Source organism: Xiphias gladius, chromosome 16 (genome assembly GCF_016859285.1).
Source record: "Xiphias gladius isolate SHS-SW01 ecotype Sanya breed wild chromosome 16, ASM1685928v1, whole genome shotgun sequence".
NCBI classification, from domain to species: Eukaryota; Metazoa; Chordata; class Actinopteri; order Istiophoriformes; family Xiphiidae; genus Xiphias; species Xiphias gladius.
In genome coordinates, this window is record NC_053415.1 from 23,256,275 (window position 1) to 23,278,144 (window position 21,870).

At 40.3% G+C, this 21,870-nt stretch overlaps 1 protein-coding gene across 1 annotated transcript in view; it reads left to right on the forward strand.

Annotated features, from left to right (window-relative positions):
• zmym2 (zinc finger, MYM-type 2) overlaps nt 1-18,226 on the forward strand; it is a 38,940-nt gene extending 20,714 nt beyond the window's left edge. Inside the window, exons 11-25 of the mRNA XM_040148126.1 lie at nt 473-623; nt 975-1,147; nt 1,270-1,435; nt 1,747-1,775; nt 2,133-2,274; nt 2,834-2,955; nt 3,244-3,394; nt 4,128-4,268; nt 6,384-6,517; nt 6,618-6,810; nt 6,979-7,121; nt 8,958-9,072; nt 10,430-10,672; nt 12,672-12,816; nt 14,328-18,226. Coding sequence (XP_040004060.1) covers nt 473-623; nt 975-1,147; nt 1,270-1,435; nt 1,747-1,775; nt 2,133-2,274; nt 2,834-2,955; nt 3,244-3,394; nt 4,128-4,268; nt 6,384-6,517; nt 6,618-6,810; nt 6,979-7,121; nt 8,958-9,072; nt 10,430-10,672; nt 12,672-12,816; nt 14,328-14,547 — 2,268 coding nt within the window. The 3' untranslated portion in view covers nt 14,548-18,226. The remainder of the gene's footprint in view (nt 1-472; nt 624-974; nt 1,148-1,269; nt 1,436-1,746; nt 1,776-2,132; nt 2,275-2,833; nt 2,956-3,243; nt 3,395-4,127; nt 4,269-6,383; nt 6,518-6,617; nt 6,811-6,978; nt 7,122-8,957; nt 9,073-10,429; nt 10,673-12,671; nt 12,817-14,327) is intronic.
• Nucleotides 18,227-21,870: the final 3,644 nt, after the last annotated feature.

The following is a 21,870-nucleotide window of genomic DNA, read 5'->3' on the forward strand; positions in this document are numbered from 1 at the left end:
AACAATGAAACTGTTTAAGTATACGTTAGAGCCGAAACGATTTATCTGGAGTAACTTTCAGAGCAAAAATGTGAATATTTGCTGGTTTAAGACTTTGCTAGTAAAAGGTAAAAAAAAATTGGTTTTGGTCTGTTGGTCTTACAAAAAAAGGCATTAGAATATGTCCACTCAAACTCTGGGAAATTGTTATGGACATTATTTACTATTTTCTTGTCTTTTATAAGACCAAATGAGCAATCAGTTCATTGAGAAAATTAATTGGCAGATCAACAAATAATGAAAATAATTAGTTGCAGCACTAGTCTACCTTGATGTGAGATGGGACTTTTAGTGGGGCAGTTTGTAGAGGTTTGTTGGACAGAGATGGACGGGAAAAGAAGCGTTGAGTTAAACTCTGTGTACAAACCGACTTGTTTCAGCTGTGGTAGCATCCTGTACTTTCTCAGATTTATCCAAATCTGTCTGTGTTCAGGACAAAGTCTACCAGTTCTGTAGTAAGACGTGTTGTGAGGACTACAAGAAGCTCCACTGTATTGTGACATTTTGTGAGTACTGCCAAGAGGAAAAGACGCTACATGAGACAGTCAAGTTCTCCGGGGTCAAGAGACCTTTCTGCAGCGAAGGTACTAATCCCCTGTCTTCTGCCCTCCTCTGTAAGACACTTGATAAATCTGAGTAATTTGTGTAAGTAGTTTTAAGTAGAGAGTGGCTGGTCTTATCCCATGGTGGCTGGTGTTTATAGGTTTTCAGTTCCTTTTTGTTGGTAGTTGCGTCTTCAATTATTCAGCTATTTAGCCATTATTGTTTGCCATATTTCCTATGGGTCTTATATCCAGGATTTCGCTTTGTTGTTTCCAGATGAGACCACTTTCAAGTTTATTCATCAACTGTACTTTTGCTTTTTCATTCTATTTCCTTTTCTTTCCCTCTCTTTGTTTCCTTTTTCTCTTTGTTCCATCTGTTGCCCTTTTCAGGCTGTAAGCTGTTATATAAGCAGGACTTCATCAAGCGGTTGGGTCTGAAGTGTGTCAGCTGTAACCACTGCAACCAGCTCTGTAAGAGAGGTGTGACCCGGCAGCTGGGAGGCTTGACTCGGGACTTCTGCAGCGAGGCGTGTGCCAAGAAGTTCCACGACTGGTACTACAAGGTCTGCTCATACTCAGCGTATCATACATGTGTTTTATTTTGCCATGCGGTGTTGAAAAAGTTAAAGGAAATATACACGTGTGTTTTGTGAATTTCTTAAATTTGTCTCCCTGTGGCCACTAGGCAGCGCGGTGTGACTGCTGTAAGGTGCAGGGTAACCTGACGGAGTCTGTGATGTGGAGAGCAGAGATGAAGCATTTCTGCGACCAGGAGTGTCTGTTGAAGTTCTACTGCCAGCAGAACGAGCCCATCATGGTCACACAGAAAGGCCCCGAGAACACCAGCCTGGGTACAAACTCTGCGTGTTTGTGCGTGTGTGCGCGTGTGTGCGTGTGTGTGTGTGTGTGTGTGTGTGTGTGTGTGTGTGTGTGTGTGTGTGCGCTTGTGGTTTTACTATGAAGGATCTAAGGTCTTCTTACAAATTACCCTCCCAAGCATGTGTTTACTGTACCTTGAAACAGGAATTGCTTTTTAAGGGTCAAGTACTAGGGAATGAATGTTGTGGGGGAAAAAAATAATTGCCTGTGTATATTACTTAATGAGTCACTCAGGTTTCTTCATGAGGCAAAGAAATGATATATTTCATTTTCCTCTTTACAGGGTTTGAAATGCAAGGGGCCAAACTAGGGGTAAGTCAGAATCTGGAAAAGGTGTCAGTATCATAGTTTGCTTTGAAGTATTTCTCGTAAGCTACAGTCCATTCATTGTAAAGTGTTTCCTGTACATTTATTGTAAAGATGCAATTAAATATACCACATAATAGTTTTGAAATATAGTGGATCCACTTTGAAATGTGTAACCATTTTGTCAACCAAATATTTTACATTTTCCATTTTTGTCCGACAGATTAGTCCTTTTTAAAAAAGATCCCATCATTTGTTTTAACTTTACATTTAATAATTGATCCTTTCTGTTTTAATTTTATGTAAAATAATTGATCCTTTGTAAGAGCGGTTTGGTTTGTTTTTTTCTCTTCCGTGTTGCAGCTCGTGAACCAGGGTACTGTGGCGTACGCTGGTGGAGGTTTGGTGAGAGATGTCAAGAACAAGGCAGTGCTCTGCAAGCCGCTCACCCTGACCAAGGCTACCTACTGCAAGCCACACATGCAGAGCAAACTTTTACAGACAGGTAAATGCAGCATCTTACATAGAAGAGTGCTACAAATTGAAACATATGGTGTTTTTTCTCTTCCTTTTTTTTTTTTTGGACATTTTTCGAGTTTATTGTAGAAAGACATCAGGCTGACCCTGATTTGCATGCACCCAAGGAAAACAAAGGTGGATTGAAATCAGATTTGTGATCTGGCCAATAGAGATGCATTTATGTGGCTGAGTGTAAACGAAAGCGTCTCAAATCTGTCATGGATTTTATCCAGATATGAGACACTTGAAACGACAGGTGTAAGTGGGGCCTAAGGTACCCAGTCGGAATTGATTGAGAGCTGTTGTGCAGGGCCCAGTGAATAGTGTACGATCCCAGCTCAGTCAATGCGTGGTTTACGTTTGTTATAGCAAGTCAGTGGAATTGGGATATTTTTGCATTTTTGGAAAGTTTTCACCTTGGTCCTGCTTAACAGTCATGCAGAAGTTGACAAAAATCCTGCCACTTGCCCTTCAAAATCATTACTTCAGGGCCTATTAATACACTTTCTGACTTGCATAAATAATATGACTCTGCATATCCACAGATGTAGACGATGGTGTGAAGAGGGAGTATGTTCCTGTACCCATACCCGTGCCTGTCTTCATCCCCATGCCCATGAATATGTATTCCCAGGTCACTCCCACTCCAGTCTCTCTGCCTGTACCGGTAAGACCTTATGTCACATATGGATTATCCATGCTAAAAGGCAAAAACTTATTTTGTAAAGGTGATACCACAGACTAATCAATAAAAGCCAGTATGATAAATATTAAAATGGCATGCTGTTTAAAAGGGCTCCTGTGTAAACAAAGGGCAAAACATAACAGTTAAGTGTACAAATTGAGGTACAGAAAAATTTTGGTATGTTGAAAATTTTTCATCAGAGTAAGGAGACATTTATCAATCAAAGTCATCTGATTACTAAAGAAAAGCTATATGTCCTGTCCCGTCCAGGTTCCTGTGCCTGTGTTCCTGCCCACCACCCTGCAGGGGGCAGAACAGATCATCCAGACCATCAACGAACTAAAAAACAAGGTCCCCTCTGACCCTCTGGAGGCCGACCTGCTCTCCATGGCTGAGATGATCGCAGAGGACCAGAAGCCAGGTACCCTCATGAGAGCGTTGAATGTCTGGATTAAAACATTAGAGACCAGAAATGTGACGAATACACTGCTGATGGAAATTCTTGGAATTGTCTTTAAACAAACATATTTTTGTAAATGTTGAGTGTCAAGCATTCAAAAGAAGAAGCACACACATGGATAAAAGTCACGGTTTTGCGCTTGTAATCATCAACCACCAAATATATTTTCTCTAACTGTGAGGGTTCACACTATAACTCAAAATGTAAGAGTTCCTGTCAGTAACACATTTTTTACAAGATAATGGCAGATAATGATAACAATTTATTTCAGCAGTTTTTACAGGACTAAGTCCTTACATGAGAACTGGCACATTCTCTGAATTTTAGTGATCTAAACAAAGTCGACGTTATACATTTTTTTAAAAAACAATTTTGTCTTTTTCTTGATGAAAATCTATAAACAAGTGCTTTTAGAATTGCAGGGAATAGCACAGGCGTATTTATTTTTGAGTTGAATCAACACCTCTCTGACAGTCTCAACAGAAGCTGTAAAACTTCCTCTACCACCGTGATGCAAAAGGGGTTAATTACATCTTGTTTCTATTATTCAAACCATCAACAAACCTACACACAAAACGCTACAGCAATGTGTCTTTCCAAAAACAATGTCGTGGTTACAAAATTTCCAGTCTAACACATCTGAGGAAAGCTGCAGCAAATGATGACAGTGCGGACCTACCTGGCTGTGTTTCAGATGTGACGCCGGTGAAGGTGAAGAAGGAGCGTGGTGGGGAGGAGTCCTCCGTCAGCAGCTCTGAGCAAGAGGAGGAGAAAGAGGAGGAGGAGGAGGACAAGTGCGAACCTGACTTGGACCTGGAGGCAGACTTCCCCCAAGGTAAACGCCTACTGTACATGTGGTTCTCGACCCGTTGGTGCTCAGTCAGGAACAGTCACTGTCATAAAGTGAAAGCCATGTTATACCAAGCAATAACAGTTCTGCAGTACTTGTCTTGTCTTTGTCATTTTTTTGAGTTTTACTCAGTTTTATTTAACATTATTGCGAAAAGTACAATTGAATTTTAACGCCAATTTTCATCATTTACTAAGCACGACGGACATCATTCACATCATACGAAAAATTACTGTATATAAACATAATTCCTGACATTAGTTTATAATGCAAGCCTCTCCAAGCATGATGGGACTGTTTTATTAGTTGTCAAGCTCCACCTCTTTTCTTGGGCTGATGCATCTTTTTCTTAAAAATTGTTTGGATTACTTTGTCCCTCCAAATGGGCAACACCTTTGTCTGCTGAAACTTGAAATTCAAGACATCTTGTCGCAGTTATTTGGTGCCACCCAAGTTTGAATAAAGAAGTAAGCAAGTAAAGAAATGCTCCTAAATTCAGATCAGTCAATTTGTCTCGAATCGTCACTCTCTCTCTCTCGGTCTGGGTGCGTCTTTCCTTCTCATTCATTCTGTATAGTGAAGCAGCTCTTATGTAACAACATCTGACTGCATGGGTTTTAATGGATCAGTAAAGTGATTGAGATTAAAATTCCTCCCTCTGGTTATTTCTGGACCGGCTGTCATCACCCCTATCAGGGCAGAGGGTTTTATGTTTGGCGTACTGTCCAGAAGAGGAGTGTGAAGTCATTAACCAGGCCAGGAATATGACATTTTTTTATTTTTATTCTCAGTAAACTTTTCCACTGGCCCGTTATAGCACACTTAAGCTGTGCTTGGTTTCTGCCGAGCCATGATCATATGTACTTCACGCATGGGTTGACCCCGATATTATAGCCTTTCTCAAGAGCAAAGCGAAAACCTGATGGTCTTCGTCACAAACTAAGCTGTGTCGTTGCCCTAAACTGACAAAGTCACATTTTTAAAACTCTCCCTTTTTTTTAGATTTCAGTACTCCCTATATATTGCGAAATATTGTGGTTTGGATTTTTAATCTGCTCCTGCCCTACTGTAGGTAGCAGGAAGATTACACTCAAGTGTTATAATGAAGGGTTTAATAATTATAATAAAGCAGTGATACTGAATACTTGATAAATAAACTGGATACCATCAAAAAGACCATTTGTTACCTTATAAGTTAATGTAGCCACAGCTGTAGGATTTTCATATTTTTTTGGGTGGCCCCCAGGGGAAAGCACACCACTCTTACCTGCTGAAATTTATCGGCTATTGTTGCGGTTTTAACCAGTGGCGTGGGAAAAAAAAAAAAAAGACTTGCCAGACAGACTTTTAGAGTAGGCCAGGCAAGTTTATTTGTATAGCACATTTCATACAAAAGGGCAATTCAAAATGCTTTACGTAATGAATTAAAAACGAAAGAGCAGGAGGAAAAAGGAAAGAGCAGCATAACTAACAGCAACAGCATGAAAAGCAGTTTAGGAGTTTAAGAGCATAGAAACCTTTTTAAAGGAAATTAAAAGTACAGGGCCATAGATACAGGAAAGTAAGTAAGGCAAGATGGTTCATAATGTGTATTTAAGGTTCAGTCAAAGGCATTTGAGACATAAGTTTTTTTAGTAGAGCATCTCACCAGTCAGTTAGAGAATTGTCTACTCTGCTGACCACAAGCCAGGAGATCTTGTGATCTAACTCTTAAGTAACAGGGTTACAGTCAACTTTTCCATAGTGAGCTAATTCCTTAAATGTCATGTAAAGGAGAAAACCTGCTTTCCATAATCAGGGTAGAAAAACAGATTTTTCCCAGCTCCTGAAGAACACTGATTTTTTTTGGCCATATATGCATGGTTGTATTTCTATTTAGCTTTCACTGGTGTGCTTGTTTATGACAAAAATTTCATACGGGAAAAGTATCTCTGTGAAAGAGCTGTTAGGCGGGACAATAGTGATAGTTCCTTGTATTTAAATTTTCATCCGACTAAAACTGAAACTAACATCCTCCAGAAGTCTAAATAAGTTGGTTTCCACTGCTGAGCGTTTGACTGTGGAAGGAAATAATTCAACAGATGTTGTTTCCTGTCTCAGCCTCAGACCCTGTTCCAGTCCTGGAGGGAATGGACGAGGACATGGGCTTCTCTCTACCTCCAGTCCTGGCAGAAGAAAAGGAGGAGAAGGAGGAGAAGGAAGAGTCCACACCGCAGCCCCAGCCCAGGAGACAGGTATGCACACACACACACACACATTTATACATGTGACAGTTAGAAAGTTTGTGCTGGCCAACTGAAGTTTACTGTGTTGTGATTGGTGTTTGTGTTGCAGGGGAACAAGAGGCAGGCGGTAGAGGAGAGCTCAGATTCATCGTCGTCGTCCTCATCCCGACCAGCAGGCAGACGCTCGGAAGGACGATCGCTGCCTCTCAAAGCTCGCTACGGCATCAATGCCTGGAAGCGCTGGGCACTGTCTCCTTCTGACCCATCAGATGACACCAAAGTAAAGGACGGCTCCAAACCAGGTAAGCTAAACCCAATCATTAACATACTCTCCCGGCTCAGTGTTTACAGTATGAGAGTCCAGGTGCATTTTTGGCTGAAAATTCTCAATGAAATGTTGATTGTCACATTTGAAACATGTAGGATCTGTTTGCTAATGGCAGTCGGTGCCTGTTCCCATCTCTGTGCAGCCCGGTCGAAAAGCAACCTTTTGTTGCTGAGTTCAGAGGAGCTGAACGTGGCTCTGTCCCGGTTTGTCAGGGAGGTCTGCCGGCCCAGTGGGGAGCGCTACTCTCCAGACAGCATCCTCTACCTCTGTCTGGGGATCCAGCAGGTTGGTGCCGAAGCGAGAGACTGAAAACACCAGAAACACAGCGCCTTTCCAGCAAGCCACAGGATCTTAATTCTATGTTTGAGTACATATTTTATATGATGTATTGTTTTCAGGTTGTTTCTTGAAATGACCTGAAAACATTGGTGTCTTTTGTCTTACACAAAAGAAATGAAAGATTCTTACTTGACTTATACACGGCCATGTGGCTGATGAAAGGGGCAGTCGAGACTGACAGACACCACAGTAGAAGCAGGAGCTTTCCCAACAGAATGGACAGGCATCTTCTTTGCTTGTCTGAAGCATTAGGAGCATGACAGTGGCATGAAACTGCGATATGGGTTTTTGTTCTAAATCCATATTACCTACTGATTCTAAACAGGTTCCTAATGCGCAATGTCTTCACACGGGAAACGTATACTCAAACCAGACAGCGTGCATACTAAATACAGTCGCAGTTTAAATGTGCTGCTGATGGACACTGTTCTGACAGTGAAATCCACAAAAGAAATGGAGAGGCTGCTCACAGCTGAATTAAAAAAAAAAAAAAATTTTAAACAGTTCTAAAAAAAATATTTTGATGTCTCTTTGTGAAGCAGTTTTTCAAAGTTGTAGTTTGAATCACATCTGACGTCACACAAATCATTTCCTGTTCGTATAAAGCAGTAAGGTATATTGATATTTTTGTATAGTAACCACTGAAACAATATACTATGCCAATTAGTACAAAGTTACATACTGTAAAGAATTAATATGTAATATGGATTTGGGACAGAGGAATAATCTAGTCATAGTTGTTTTTGTTTTTGTTTTTTATTCTGCCTTTATTTATGCTTAGAGAGAACACACTGAGAAACAGGAGCCCATTTGTAGTGAGCCCACTTTGTACTTCAAAAGCAAAAGAATATGGCATCCTGTTGGGCAAGGGGTTGTAGACCCTGACCATGTGATCGCAGCGTCCCCGGTTCGAGCCCACCCTCTTTACCGTTGGTATCAGTTAAAGGCAAATAGTTTGAAAACCAATGAGGAAAACGAAAAAGTAAAAGAGACGTAAGGCATATCTGGTAATTCCTGTAATGTTGGCAGTGGGGTTGTCACAATAGTAATTTTGGCCTAAGTATCATTGTTTCACTGACTAAAATTTAAAAAAAATTTTAAAAAAACCTCTCAAAATGACAGTGGGACTTTACATTGTAAAATAACAATACAGATATTAACTTGAAGTAAATTAATTGTTGACGTTCTTTTTTGTTCTATTGAAATTCCATCCGTAGTCATTTTGGAGGTAGGAACTAAGTTCAGAGTGAGTGACTCCAGTAGGACAGACTTTACTGGTGCACAGTCCTTCCCCCTGCTCTCGCATGTGAGCAGCAGCAGCATGGCTGCAGAGTGGAGCGCAGGATTTTCTAAAGTCCTCTGGAGTGTGGTTTTTCTGACAGAAAAATGTAAGCCTGACTTATTGTTTATGGAAAATAACAAGATATAAAGATTCTATTGGTTTTTGTAAAGTTTAATCAAGTACTTTGGTTTAAAACATTTGAATATGTCTTTTCTGGGCCTGCTGTAATCTGCTGCTGTACTTCTCTCCTTTTCTAAAAATTTCTTTTCAGTAATCTAATATGTTTAAAAAAAAAAAAAAACTTTTTTTTTCTTTTAGTTTGGTCTGAATGTGCAGATGTGTGTGTCCTGTGATTATAACTCTTTGCTGTTCACATCCTGAAAACAGTGATGATCATTTAAATATGAGGACACTAAAGTTTTGATCTCTGTGAGCAACCACATTCATTTTAACATTTTCTTAAATGTGAGTTTTTATTTATTTATTTTTTTTGTTTGAAGCATCTTCACGCCAAAGGCCGGAAGGATGACCTGTTCAGTGACCTTTGCTACCAGCAGTTTGGAGAGGAACTGAACAAGGTCCTGAAGGACTGGCAGCCCAGTGTGCTTCCCGATGGTGAGTGGAGTCAAGCACAGTCTGGAATGTCATTAACCCCGCACCAAATGACTGTTATATTGAATTTTTCCATTTTTTTTTTTTTTTTTTTAAATTGACTACAAATTTGACATAATTTTAAATCACCACACAGTCAATTAATAATACATCAGCAACAAGAAAAAAACTAAAGAAAGAAAAAAAATCATCCATCACAGAGTGCATGCTTGTTAGCACCAGCTAGTGGCACAGTGCTGTTAATGAGCCTGTAGTGTTGCTCTGTATTATGAGCAGTGTCCAATGATTATAACTCTTCTGCTGTTCACATCCTGACTCTTTGTGATTGCACCGTATCGTCATATGAGGACACTGCATCAACACTAACAGGGTGACGATTGTTTTCCCGTTTACACAACAAAAAAAGCAACCGGGTAGAAAATTACGGTAACGCTTTATATTACGCGTCCCGTATTTCCCAAGTAACTTCCCTGAAACTTGGTTCAGGATTCCATAAAAATTACCTGCTGTGAATTACGAGGATATTTCCAAAAAAGGCTTTTGCAGTTTGGTACTAAATAGAAGGGACTTAGAGAAGGGAATTGGAGTACGAAATTATGTACGAATTAAGTGAAACATAATTCATAAAATGTCGTCAGCTGACAACTACAGGCAAGCATGCAATCCAACAAATACGCAGAATAAATGTCTATTAAATGAATATTTACGTCTTACCAAGAAGGTCTTTAATCTATCGCAGTTCAAGATTTTTTGTTAGTCTTTCTAAAGAAACTCTGATGGATATTGATTGTTTTTCCCACACTCCTTATTTTCCTTGTTTTTTCCTGAAAACTGTAATATAACAAGTGTATACTTAATAACTGTTGCAACTAACACTGTCTTCATTTCCCTTGGTACCAAATGGTACCAAATTGCATAAGCCTTTCTTCTTGGTAGTTTACAGCTAAATGCCATCAAACATTTAGTTAATTCTGAGGAAATATTTAGAGGAAACTTGCTGGAAAATACGGGACCCGTAAATTTTGCGTTGTCAAAATGACATTTGGAAGCCTTGAAGATGCATTTGTGAGAGATAACTGGTGAATTTTAAGCTATAAAATTAAAAATGAGTCTACATGTATACACATTGATTTTATTTTAATAATAGTCGACTATGTGAAAACTGTTAGTTTTGTTTCAAAAATGTGAGTGACAATTTGAAATGAGTGACATCTAATTTCAAATATAGGCATTTCATCAAAGTCTGCAGAAAGATGACCTGACCCTGACAAATAAATATCACTATACCCTCCACTTAATCTCCATCTTGGATACCGATGCAGGATGGTTTATTTCCTAAAGTGTTTGCTGCTCTCTCCAGGCTCCCTGTGGGGTCGAGTGGAGGAGAAGAGCCTGTGGAGCAGTCGGCAGCTCGGGGAGCAGAGTCCCGCCAGTCTGCTGCGTTCGCTGGTTTACCTGAACACCAAATATCTCGGCCTGCGCACCGTGGAGCAGCACCTCCGCCTCTCCTTCGCCAACGTCTACGGCCCTGACACCGTCCATCCTGTCACCAAGGAGACCACCGTCTGCATCCGTGTGCCTTCCATCTCTCAGGATCAACATGGTGAGGCCGGCAACATAAAATATGCCGCTGATGCATTTTAGCAATATCAGATTATCAGACAAGAAGTATCACCCAGCTCTGATCTGACAGCACTCCCTGCCTGGCGCAAACCTACGGTAACACAAGCTGGAAAGTCTGACATAATGTTCCTTCTCATATCTCTTCATACAGGCTGTCCGCAGGTTTAGTTCAGTTTATTTACTTGCACAAGTAGTAAAAAAACACATAGAATACTTGACAGGAATAAGAAAGGATTGCGCTGGTCATCAAATACACAGCAATGCTTAATTGTATTGACAGTTTTCCTGAATCTTGTAAGATGTAAATGATGTACACGTCTGATATTAAGTGATATGTGTTATGTGGGATTAATGAATTTGACAGAATGGCTGAGGTACCAAATTAGGCTGATACACAAATTTGTAGATAAAATAAAAAAATACATCTAAAATATACATCTATATATTGGGAATATAAAGAACATTCAATTCACAGGAAAGTGGGGCTGAAAAGTTTGTTGAAAAGTCTTAAAAAGCACTGAATTCAGTTTCCTTAAAAAAACTGAATTTAGAAGGTACTAAAAAGTGTTAAATTTCCTTTAAATAAAACGGAAATATTTTCTCTTTCCTGCTGTAGGCAGTAGTGTTAGTTATGATTTGTTTTGTATCAGATATCAGTCAGCACCATCAGACCTGTAGCAAACACTGTCACTTCGACTCTCACTGCTGCTGTAACTAGGGAGCCAATAGTCTTACATTTGGCAAATGTTGATTTCGGCAACAACTTGACCGAACTTGAATGAATGAATCATTTTTAATTCATCCATCCATTTTCTGCCCTTATCTGGGTGGGATTAAATTACTGAATTATATCATAAGGAATTAGTGTTGTATACTGTTAGGAAGTTGAAAACCATGTGATATATAATAATAAATCTTTCCCGGCCATATCATCCTTACCGGTTTTCCATCACACTTTCATACTTTGGTCAGTATGATCACGAAACGAGTATTGAATTGTATTCCATGTGGTAATAAATAGGTCTCAAAGTCTTACATTTAACTTAGTGAACCTTGTCGACATTCTGTTTATATTTTAATTTTCAGCCTGAAAACTTTTCATTTGTGTTTTTTGCCTGTCTGTTTATTCTACAAAGGCCAGCAGTATATCCCACAGTTTATCTGTCACAGCAATATAACTCCAGGGAAACTCTGTGTACTTGTAGTTTGGTAAAATGACATTTGTAACCGTCATGACAAAAATGATTCTGTCGGTGAATCAGATAATAAAAATGTGGTGGAAAAGTGAATAGGCCAGGACAGATTCAAAGTCTTCCAAATAATAAAGATTATACATTTTGGTTCTAATCTTCTGATATCGTGTCATAAAATTACCAGTTTAAATTGATTTTCAAAGTGTCTGCACTTTGTCTACGTACATTAATTCAAGTAGTCAGATAATGCAGATTGTAAGTATTTAAACAGAATGTTGTTCTGCCACCGGTCTCCAACACACTGAATTTGAAAGAAACCGATCACTGTGACGTGAAAGTGCTGATCATTTGATGGTTTTTACATCCACATTTGATGTCATGTATATACATTGTAGCCCTTTTCTTACATGACCATCAGGTGTAAAAAAGGACTGATTCATACACTTTTCACCTAATGTGGACGTGAAACACCGTCAGAACTGAAAACGTTTCACTTTAACCTCTTAGTCATTGTTTCATTTCAAACCTAATATTTTTTTAGAGCCAAAATAATGTAAAAACATTCACTGTCTGAAGGTTTTTCTTTGTATCAGCGCTTAAATCTGGTAAGCTGACATCTCCCCTGCAAGTGTCTCCTTTTTATCTGCAGCTTTTAATCATAATGTCAAGTTGCATATTTTGAACTTGTCATATTAGAAGTTTCAATTTTGCTCACAATCGCAGACACATAATCTTGAAAATATCAAAAATGTTTAGCGTTTTTTTTTTTTTTTTTTTGTGCTTCAGTGCAAACAGAGTCTAGGAAGAGGAAGCGTAAGTTGGAGGAGGGCGATCAGGACTATGAGCCAGACGACGACTCAGGAGGCTCCACTGTGCGCTGCCCGGTCAAGAAGCACGAGTGTCACCTATACCATCTCTACAGGTCAAAGTGGTGGGTCAGATATCTCTACGCTTTATCGAACCTACCATCTTCCCCGCTAGAAAACCTTCCCCATATACTTCAGACATTTTGATAATGTAACTGAGGGTCTTATCCAGGGGAGCAAATAGTGCAGCGGTTGGAAAAACAAAACCTTCTCCCGCAGATACTCGTACGTTTCTCCAGGCTCTTCCAGGAGTTATTCAAAGTGTTGTAATTTATTCTAGAGAGAAGCCCTTGCTCTTAAATTCTGACAGACTGACATCAAAACTAAGGCTGTTACTAATTATTATTTTAGTTTCACTTCATCTATTGATCATTGTTATTATTCTTAAACATTTAGTCTGTGACATGACCAAAAAAAGGTAGTGAAATGAATAGTAGTGATAATAAGGGCTGCAAATAATGATTATTTTCATTATCAATTAAACTGCCAATTATTTTTTGATTAATTGTTTGACAATTAAATTGTCAAAAATAGTGAAAAAATGCCCGTCATAACCTCCCAGAGTCCAGCGGGACTTCTTCAAATCTCTGGGTTTTGGACTGTTGGTCGGACAAAAGCTATTTAGTTTACGATGATATGTCAAAGAAAAGCGGAAAATCCTCACATTTGAGAGGCTTAAAAAAGAGAGTGTGTGACATTTTTCTGTTATCTTTGCTTGAAAAATTACTAAAACGAACGATGGATTATCAAAATAGTTGCCTGTTATTTTTCTGTCAATTGTAATCAATCTGTAATCAAACCTCATTTTTCTCTTGTGAGTAAATTTTCCAAACTGATGTTATGACGTCCATTTCATCAGTTGTTATCCGTAGGTTAGTTTGATGTAGGGAATGTGTTTGTCGGTTGTTGCTCAGTTTTGTTTCCCTCATTGAACTTCTTATTTATTGCTCCAAGTCCTGTGATTATAACTCATTGCTGTTCACATCCTGAACCACAGTGTTGATTATTTGAAGATGAGGACTTAGCATCAACCAATCTTAATAATTCAAGAGGAAATTCAGAACAACAGACTCACACCTCTCTCTCCCACCTCCCCCTTTCCCTCTCCCCCTCCCTCCTTTAATCATACATAACAATAATAAAACTGTCTCCATCCTTTTATTTTCTCCACCCTCTTGTTATTTTCTCTTTTCTATCTCTTTAACATTTTTTTGCACTTTTCTGTGCTTTCACTTTCCTACTCTTCCTTCTAACTCTACTCATCCCTTACTCTATCTTATCCCCACATTTATTTTCTGGCTTTTATTCGATGCTTTCTCTTGTTCGTGTCTCTTATCTGTGATATTTTTGCCTCCTCATCTCCTTTTTTTTTTTTTTTTTATCCCTTTACCCCATTTTTTTCTTTTTATTTCTCCCCCTCACTTTTTATCTCCTGTCTTGATTGTTCTTCTTCTTACGACTCACTTTCTCCACTTTCTCTCTCCTTTTTATCCTTCTCTCTCCTCACTTTACTGTTCCCCTCCATTTTTGTTTCTCCTACCCTCGTTCTGTCCTCCTCCTCATCTCCTCCCTCCAGCCCGACGTTGTTGCAGGACCGTCTAGACATCTTCTACGTTCAGCCGGATCCGGCCTGCAGCCCCGACGACCCGCTGTGGTTCAACTCCACGCCGCTGGAGCGGCGGATCCTGGAGAGCCTCCTCACCAGAGTCCTCCTGGTCAGGGACATTTACACAGACAGACAACACCTGGAGGAAGACGAGGAGGAGGACAGGGGTGAAGCAGTTGGGGGAGAGTAGCAGTCGCTTGGACTTCTGTTAGTAGAGCCTGAACAGTCAACAGAGGAGGAGGAAAAGGACGTTAGCTTGTAGTGTGTGTGCTCCTCCCCTGTTTTAGCATCCGGTCCTCCTTACCCTCCTGGTGAGGCACGTCCGCAACAGAAATCCTGAAGATGTTGATGATGATGAATGTGGTGGTCAGGAGCAGCCAAAACTTGTACTTCTGCTGATAAAGTCACAAACAGAGGAGGAGGAAGAGGTAATGTAGCTAGAGGACAAAAATTTTCTCTCCAGTCAAAGAACAGAGGAGGAGGAACAGGTACAGATGTCTCCTGATGTAAGGAACTAGGTGGGATTACTAGGAATATGAGGAGAAAGGGATAGAGGAGGTGGATCAGTAATCTGTTCTTATGGTCAAACAAAGTAAATCAGGTAGAAGACAGTGTACAAACGGTTATCATCATCATATTTTGAAAAGATGGGACGTGCTGTGGTGCATTGCCAACAATTCTGAGGACGTAGCTTGTTTATAATGCTCCAACAAGCAGCTTACAGCTATTCAAGCTTGTAACAATGCAGAATCACGCTTTAACAGAGGTTATCGGCAGCCACCAGGAGGCTACCAGGAGGCACCAAGCAGACACATAAGCCAAAGGACAGGAAGCCATGGAGTTTTTCTCTTAGGCTCCAGCTTCATGTCCTCCTCGCCATCGCTCTGCGGATGGTAAAGAGGCAGTGGAGTGCTCGGGGTCCAGATAGTAACTTCACAGATTTTTACAGAGTGAATCAGTGAGAAACGGAGAAGGCAGAGAAGAAAGTTGGAGAGTTGGAAATTCCATCACTAGGTCATGTTGTGGAAAATAGAAACACAGCCAGTCATAGGATTTTCTCGGGCCAAAATTAACTACTTTCTCCAACTTGGCCGCTAATTTTGTTTGTATCTGGCAGAACAGTAGCAACTGTAAGTGCCCTTTATTTTTCAAATGTGTATTTAATGAATGAGTAAACACTAGATATTCTACAGCATAGAAATGTTGTTACACTGACTGACAGGTGGAAAGATTCAGGTCTGTGGCATCTTCGACAGCCCAACAGTGATGTAACAATGCACTTTTGATTGAAGTGAAGGTGTAATTTTTTTTTTTTTTGCTTAACAATTAGGAAGTTTGATGAATTTAGGATTTAAAGGTCGTGCGCACCCACACAACTTTTAGTTTGTGTGGGGCTTCTTATCACAGTGAAAGAGTCCATTTCGGACCAGGAGCAAATGCGTCTCACTCTGTTCTTCATAGAAATCCGGTCTGACTACACCATAAAGGTGTGGTCACCTTACACCTGGGTATTCGCTACGTTACCCATTCACTTCTATTGACGCCTGAACGAGGGACGAATCCAAGCGTTCATTTCCTGTTTGGCTGTGATCTCCAGCTGTTCTGGCAGACCCTCAGGTCAGAGTTCACCTTTATTATAAACCTTGGATCGGGCGGAAGTGCTCGGTTTGCCACTATAAGCATTGCTGCACTGTGTGTGGCAATGAAGACGTTATTATTTTAGCCTGTTTCATAGCCATATTTTTACATGATCACACCACCAGACTGCAAACTTTTATTACCTGCATCAGAAACATGAAATCAAGTCCTTTTTTGGGGCAGAGTGCAGGGAAATTTCATAGGAAATGCTATGTGACCGTACCTTGAGTGTGTTTTAATGATTGTCAGTATTTTTAAAAATGACACTGTGTTGCGCTGACAGCATCGAAGTCCAGTAAGTGCATCGTGGAAACCTCCAGTTTGAGAAATTTTTTCTCACGTAGTGTCTCCATTGCATTTTTAACTGCATGGAGACGGAATTTCTGACTCTCCAACATGTCTCGAACGCCTCTTCCTCGCAGTCAGGGCCGACCTACTGTGTCGCACGCCTCCGCTGACTGGGCTGCTTTCATTGCTTCACATCATCCCGCTCACTGCTCTTCCTCTGTCAGTACTGCTCTCAGGCGAAACTGTGGAGCCACGGAGGACTTCAGCTCAGAAGGACGGGGGTCAGGACTGATCCCAGGACAGAAAAATAAGGACTAAACCTTGTGTTGTCTCTCGCCAGACGGGCCTGACTCGATGTTTTGCAGGGGAAAGGCAACCTACCGACATGCTGCGTTTCTTAATAGGACTTGAGGGGAACCTTCATTCATGCGATGTAGCGTTATGTGCGTACTAAGCCCAGATTGGGTTGCTTTGAAGTGTAAATATCTCTGAAACAAGGTGGTTATTTGAGTTGGAGTCAACACATAGGGTAATTTGAGGTATAAAAAAAAAAAAAAAAGACACCCACTGAAACCTTCAGCTTGAAAACCCGCCTCCCGGGAAGCCTTTTTAAAAAGACTGAATATTTATTTCTCTTTTTATTAGTTTGACTGTATCCTTTTGGGATTGGGATGGGATTTTTATGGGTGCCATTTCTTTCAACGGTCATTCATTGAAAACCTGCTGCAGTCCTGCGCCCTCGCCTCTCGCCAGTCCATTAAAGGGTCTCCGTGCAGGAACCTGCTAGACATGAAGGACGCTCAACAGACTATTTTTGAACATTTCCTTTCTGCTTCTGTCCCCGTGTTTGTAATTTCCTGGTATTTCTCAGTTATTCTGAGTCTCCTTGAAACTTACTATTGATTTAGTTTAAAAACTGAGCACTTGCTAATAAGTGCCCTGTTCTTCTTCCAGGCTGTTTTTAGAGTGCTACCACTGCAAGGCAAAGCTTGTACTTTAATAAGGAATTGGTTGGACATTTGATTTCTTTTTTTTTTTTTTTTCATGAACTAAACTCGTGTTTTCTTTGAGTTTCACTATCTATTGTTAATTTCTTTGTCTTTTTTTTAAAAAAATGTCCTTTTTTTTACTTTTTTTTGTTTTTTGTTTTGTTTTGTTTTTGTTTTTTAGTTTAATTTGAAGTTGAATTTTGATTGTTTTCAATAAATTGGATAAAGTGTAATTGAGTCAAAATCAAGAGAATATTATTTGAGGATTTTTTTTTTCCTACTTGTTCTTTGATCACTTATCGACTTTCATTTAAATGGAGAGAACACTTTGACATTTAAAGATGGCTAAATTTTACACCCTACTTATGCGTGTTTCCACAAACAGTGCTCAAAAAATCAGGAACACCCTCCAGATTTCCAGTTTGAACACAATGTCTCAAATTTCTCAGATTTAAAATCCAACATGTCTTTTCTGCGCAGTCCACTTCACTGTTCCTCCTGACTGAAGGGGATTTAACTGGTTAACAAGGTCGGGGATTACACTTTGACAGTTTTACTTGATCTGAAGAGCAGGCGTTCTGTTATTTTGTAATGGTCTAGATCGGCAGTTTAACATTGCAGGAACATAGGTGGTGGATTTGATGGGAGAAGACTGACCTTGATTGAATTTGCCCTGATCAAGTGTCCCAGTCCCAAATCCAAGCCTAACAAAACTGACCCGGGATCAGAGGACCCCTGTTTGAACTGGCTGTTTCCCTGCTGGACTCAGAGGCAGCAAACCGAACCTGCCACAGGTTTGGGCCTACATTAGATGCTGTGGCTGGCTTTGATGCCTAATGTGAATGTGCCTATCTGTAAATACTGAAAGTGAGTGATTGTGACTTGAGTCTGATGCTATGTGTGTGGGCTGATCTGCTAAAACGGTCATGTTAAATAAATGATTTCATTTTCTAACCAGACTCCTTTTTACAATGCTGTTTTGATTCGCCTGTAGTCAAACTTTAAAGGGTCACTTCACCATACTGATGAGAGACTACAGTATATTGTCTTACCTCCTTTTTCACCCTTAACCCTGTGGAGTCCATCTCAGAGTCCACTGAACATCTTTTACTTATAGCAACAGTTGAAAGTGCTGATGTGCGGCTTTCACACAATAGCTCATTTATGTCTTTAGACCACATAACGTTTTTAAAACTGAATTATTCATATTTCCAGTGATTTACAGACTTTCAATGAAAAAAGGCGCAAAACATTCAACATGTAAATTGACTTGTTTTATTACATTTTTCTCCTGAAGTCGTGTGCATAAATAGTGAAACTATCTTTTACACCCTTGAGCTGATCTATAATAATATGAGAGATTATAACTAAAGATTTGTACATTTTCATAGGTGCCTATGTGTCATATGTATTTTAGGTTCCTGGCAACTAGATAAGTCAGACTTAAAGTTGATTTTGTGACGCAAAGGATATAATGAACGTTGGGTAAGAACAGTTTAAAAGCTGCTATACAAAAAATTGAACCAAGATCAACCTGGACTCCAGAGGTTTATATAGAGAGTAACTTCAGCGTTGACAGTGAGGTCTGTGGATGATCCAGAGTAACAAAGACATTGCTTCTGCGGAGACAAAGGGTTTTCAAATAATATATCTTTTTTTTAAACAAAATTATATTTGCCTCCACCGTTCTGGGTCGAACATAAAATGAAACGACACAAAACCAAAACCACCAGTATAGCTAAGTGCGATACCACTGGGGCTAAGAAGACAAATTTCTTTTCGTGATTTTTGGTGAACTGACCCTTTAAAGAACCAGGGTGGCGTGTAGCGGTTTGATGGTGCCAATCTGGAGATAAGGGAATCAAAATTCAGGCAATACATTTGAACTCACCACAGGGGTTTAACTATGTGGACGCCCAAACATTACACCTGTACTTTTTGTGGATGCTGAACGTCTTATTCCAATTGTCAAGTTGAAACGGGAATGGGGACGCAACACAAACTGCTGCCACAAAGTTGGAAGCGCACTATCGTCTAAAATGTCATTGTATGCAGTGGCTTTGAGAGTTCCCTTAACTGGAACTAGGGGGTCTAATCCAAACCAGGAATAGGCAGCTCCACAACCACTAAAGTATGTGTTGAAGGGTGTCCAGGTACTTTTGGCCAATGCAACCTTGTCCCACATGACATGAGACGAAGCATTTTGTCACCCGCCCCCCGCATATTTCACACACTTCATCAAATTAAGATGATTGTCCACATAAACGAGGCTGAAAATGACACAACGCAAATGCGCAAATGCAGTTTGCAACTTTTTGTTGCATGTCTACACTGCTCCCTGTTGGAAGCCTGTGGATGTGTGGCGAAGTAGCCTCTGTGTCTTCTGCTCCCTCTCATCATTTTTTTTGTAATAAGTCGAACTTTATTAAAAAGAGGCAGGTGTCAAAGGAAGAATTACGATCGTGGGTCAATGACCTTGTTACCCGTTCTAATGTAAAAACATGAGGTTATAGAAACATGTGAGCCCCCAGGAGACCATTATCTTTTCTCCCCCCGGTGTCCAGATTAAAATTATTACCGCGTGTTAACGTTGGCACAACGTGGGGGCCTCTTCACTGTGTTCTGACCTTCTTTATCTATATCATGTCCCATTTTTACAAGGTGTCAGGCGGACATGACACCGAGGCAGTGAGCGTTATCTGGAAAATGACAGAGAGCAGGGCAGGGGGAGGCGTAGCCTGTCGACACCACGGGCCAGGGAGACGAGGTCCAAAGTCACGGGGCGGGAAGTCGTCCAGGAGAGGTTAAAGAGGCCAAGATGAGTCGCTTCACCATGCGGGGGGACTAGGCAGGAGCATGCACGTACAGTAAGTAGTTCGTAAAGTCGGCTTTACATGCTGTAGAGCAGAGTGGCGCTCAGAGTTCAGATCTGCACAGTCCCAAGGGACGTTTGAAATAGTCCTAATGGTCTCCACAGCAAAGTGAACATTTAAATATTGCTAAAATCTTTTCTAACTCACTAGAAGTAATCTCATCAGTGATATTGTCCTATCGCCCATCACTAATCAGGAAGTCCTCGCAGGACCGGGATCCCCGATGTCGGCACCAATATCAATACTCGATAACGCAGCCCACAGTTTACGCTGTAATGTAGTTAAACATCTCAGGTACCGATTAAAATACTTACGGCTCCTACTGATACTTAAATGTAGGTACAGTGGAAGAAAGCAAGACTGTGGGGAATTACTGGGTACTCCGAAAAAAATTTAATAAAAACTCAAAAGTAAACACAACATGTAGATGTAGGTGGATCAAACATGGTTAATGTTTGATGTTCAATAAGAAACTTAGTAATGATTATTTTAATTCTTTTAATTACACAGTAAGAGCAAGGTATGTGAAGAACACGACGGGTGTTCATGTGCCCAGGATGTGACCTAACATTTGATGGCCTTTTTTTTTTCTTCTTCATGGGTGGAAGCGATACTTTGGGGATCGATCCCCAAAACCCTAAATCTAACCAAAAAGATACGACCCCTTATTTCTCCCTACACGTTCTGTAAAAGACTACAGAACGGAGGACCAACAACGAACAACAACAAAGTCATGTTAAGAAAATTTACAAACCGTGGCTGCGAAACGTCGCAGCGTCCCCGCAATGACCTGCGAAAGAAATTTACAAGACCAATGATAATTTTGTCCCATTTTTATTGTTGAGCTGGTCGACTGTAAATGGGATTCATGTACGAAGATTATTCCTTTTTTCCCTTTTCTCACTGTCTACAAATCTCATGAACGAAGAATAGCGAGCAGCGGGTTAGTCGTTCTCTCAATACTTCCATACTCTTGTCAGTGGCACACAGCTCCAAGTACAGTTTCCTGAAACAAAATCTTCTAAAATGGGTCTCAAATGTATGGTTTATATGGCTAGACGTCCTGGAAGAGGGATCCATCCAATGTTGCTTTTCCTGAGGTTTCTTTCAATTCTTTTCTTCATTAAAGGAGTTTTTTTTTGTTTTTCCTTATCCAAATCAAGACATTGAAATTTGTGATTTGTGATATTTGGTTTTATATCTATATATCTATATATATATATGTAGAAAACTGACTTGACAGTATTTTTCTAAGACAGCTGGTGACTGTAGTTTGAAGCAAATTTTACTCAGACAAGAGTAAACAGTACATTTGTCGGGGGACTATTTTCAGGGGTGGATTGATACACATTTGGTGTTTTAGTGATTATTTCTGGCAATAGGACAGTGTATGTGGGGTTGAGTCAAAATAAACTACAGTGTGTGCGTGAAGGAACATGTCACTCAGTGTCACGGTGCGACTCACTGACATGTTTCATTGCTGGTTTTGGTGTTTTCGTGGGATTTGTTGAGAATAAGAGAAACGCAGAACATCCCCAGATTTATTCTGTAAGGAAGGCAGACATTTCACAGAAGACAGAACATATGGATGACCACGAGGCTGCTCCCGCCCTTTATGTCTGGGTGAGAAAGAGCACTGTCCTGCCTCTCCCAATGGGGGGCGCTGCGCCCTCGCTGTGATCCCCTCCCCGGGGACTGGTGGAGTGCTCCTGAGCATCCTGGTTT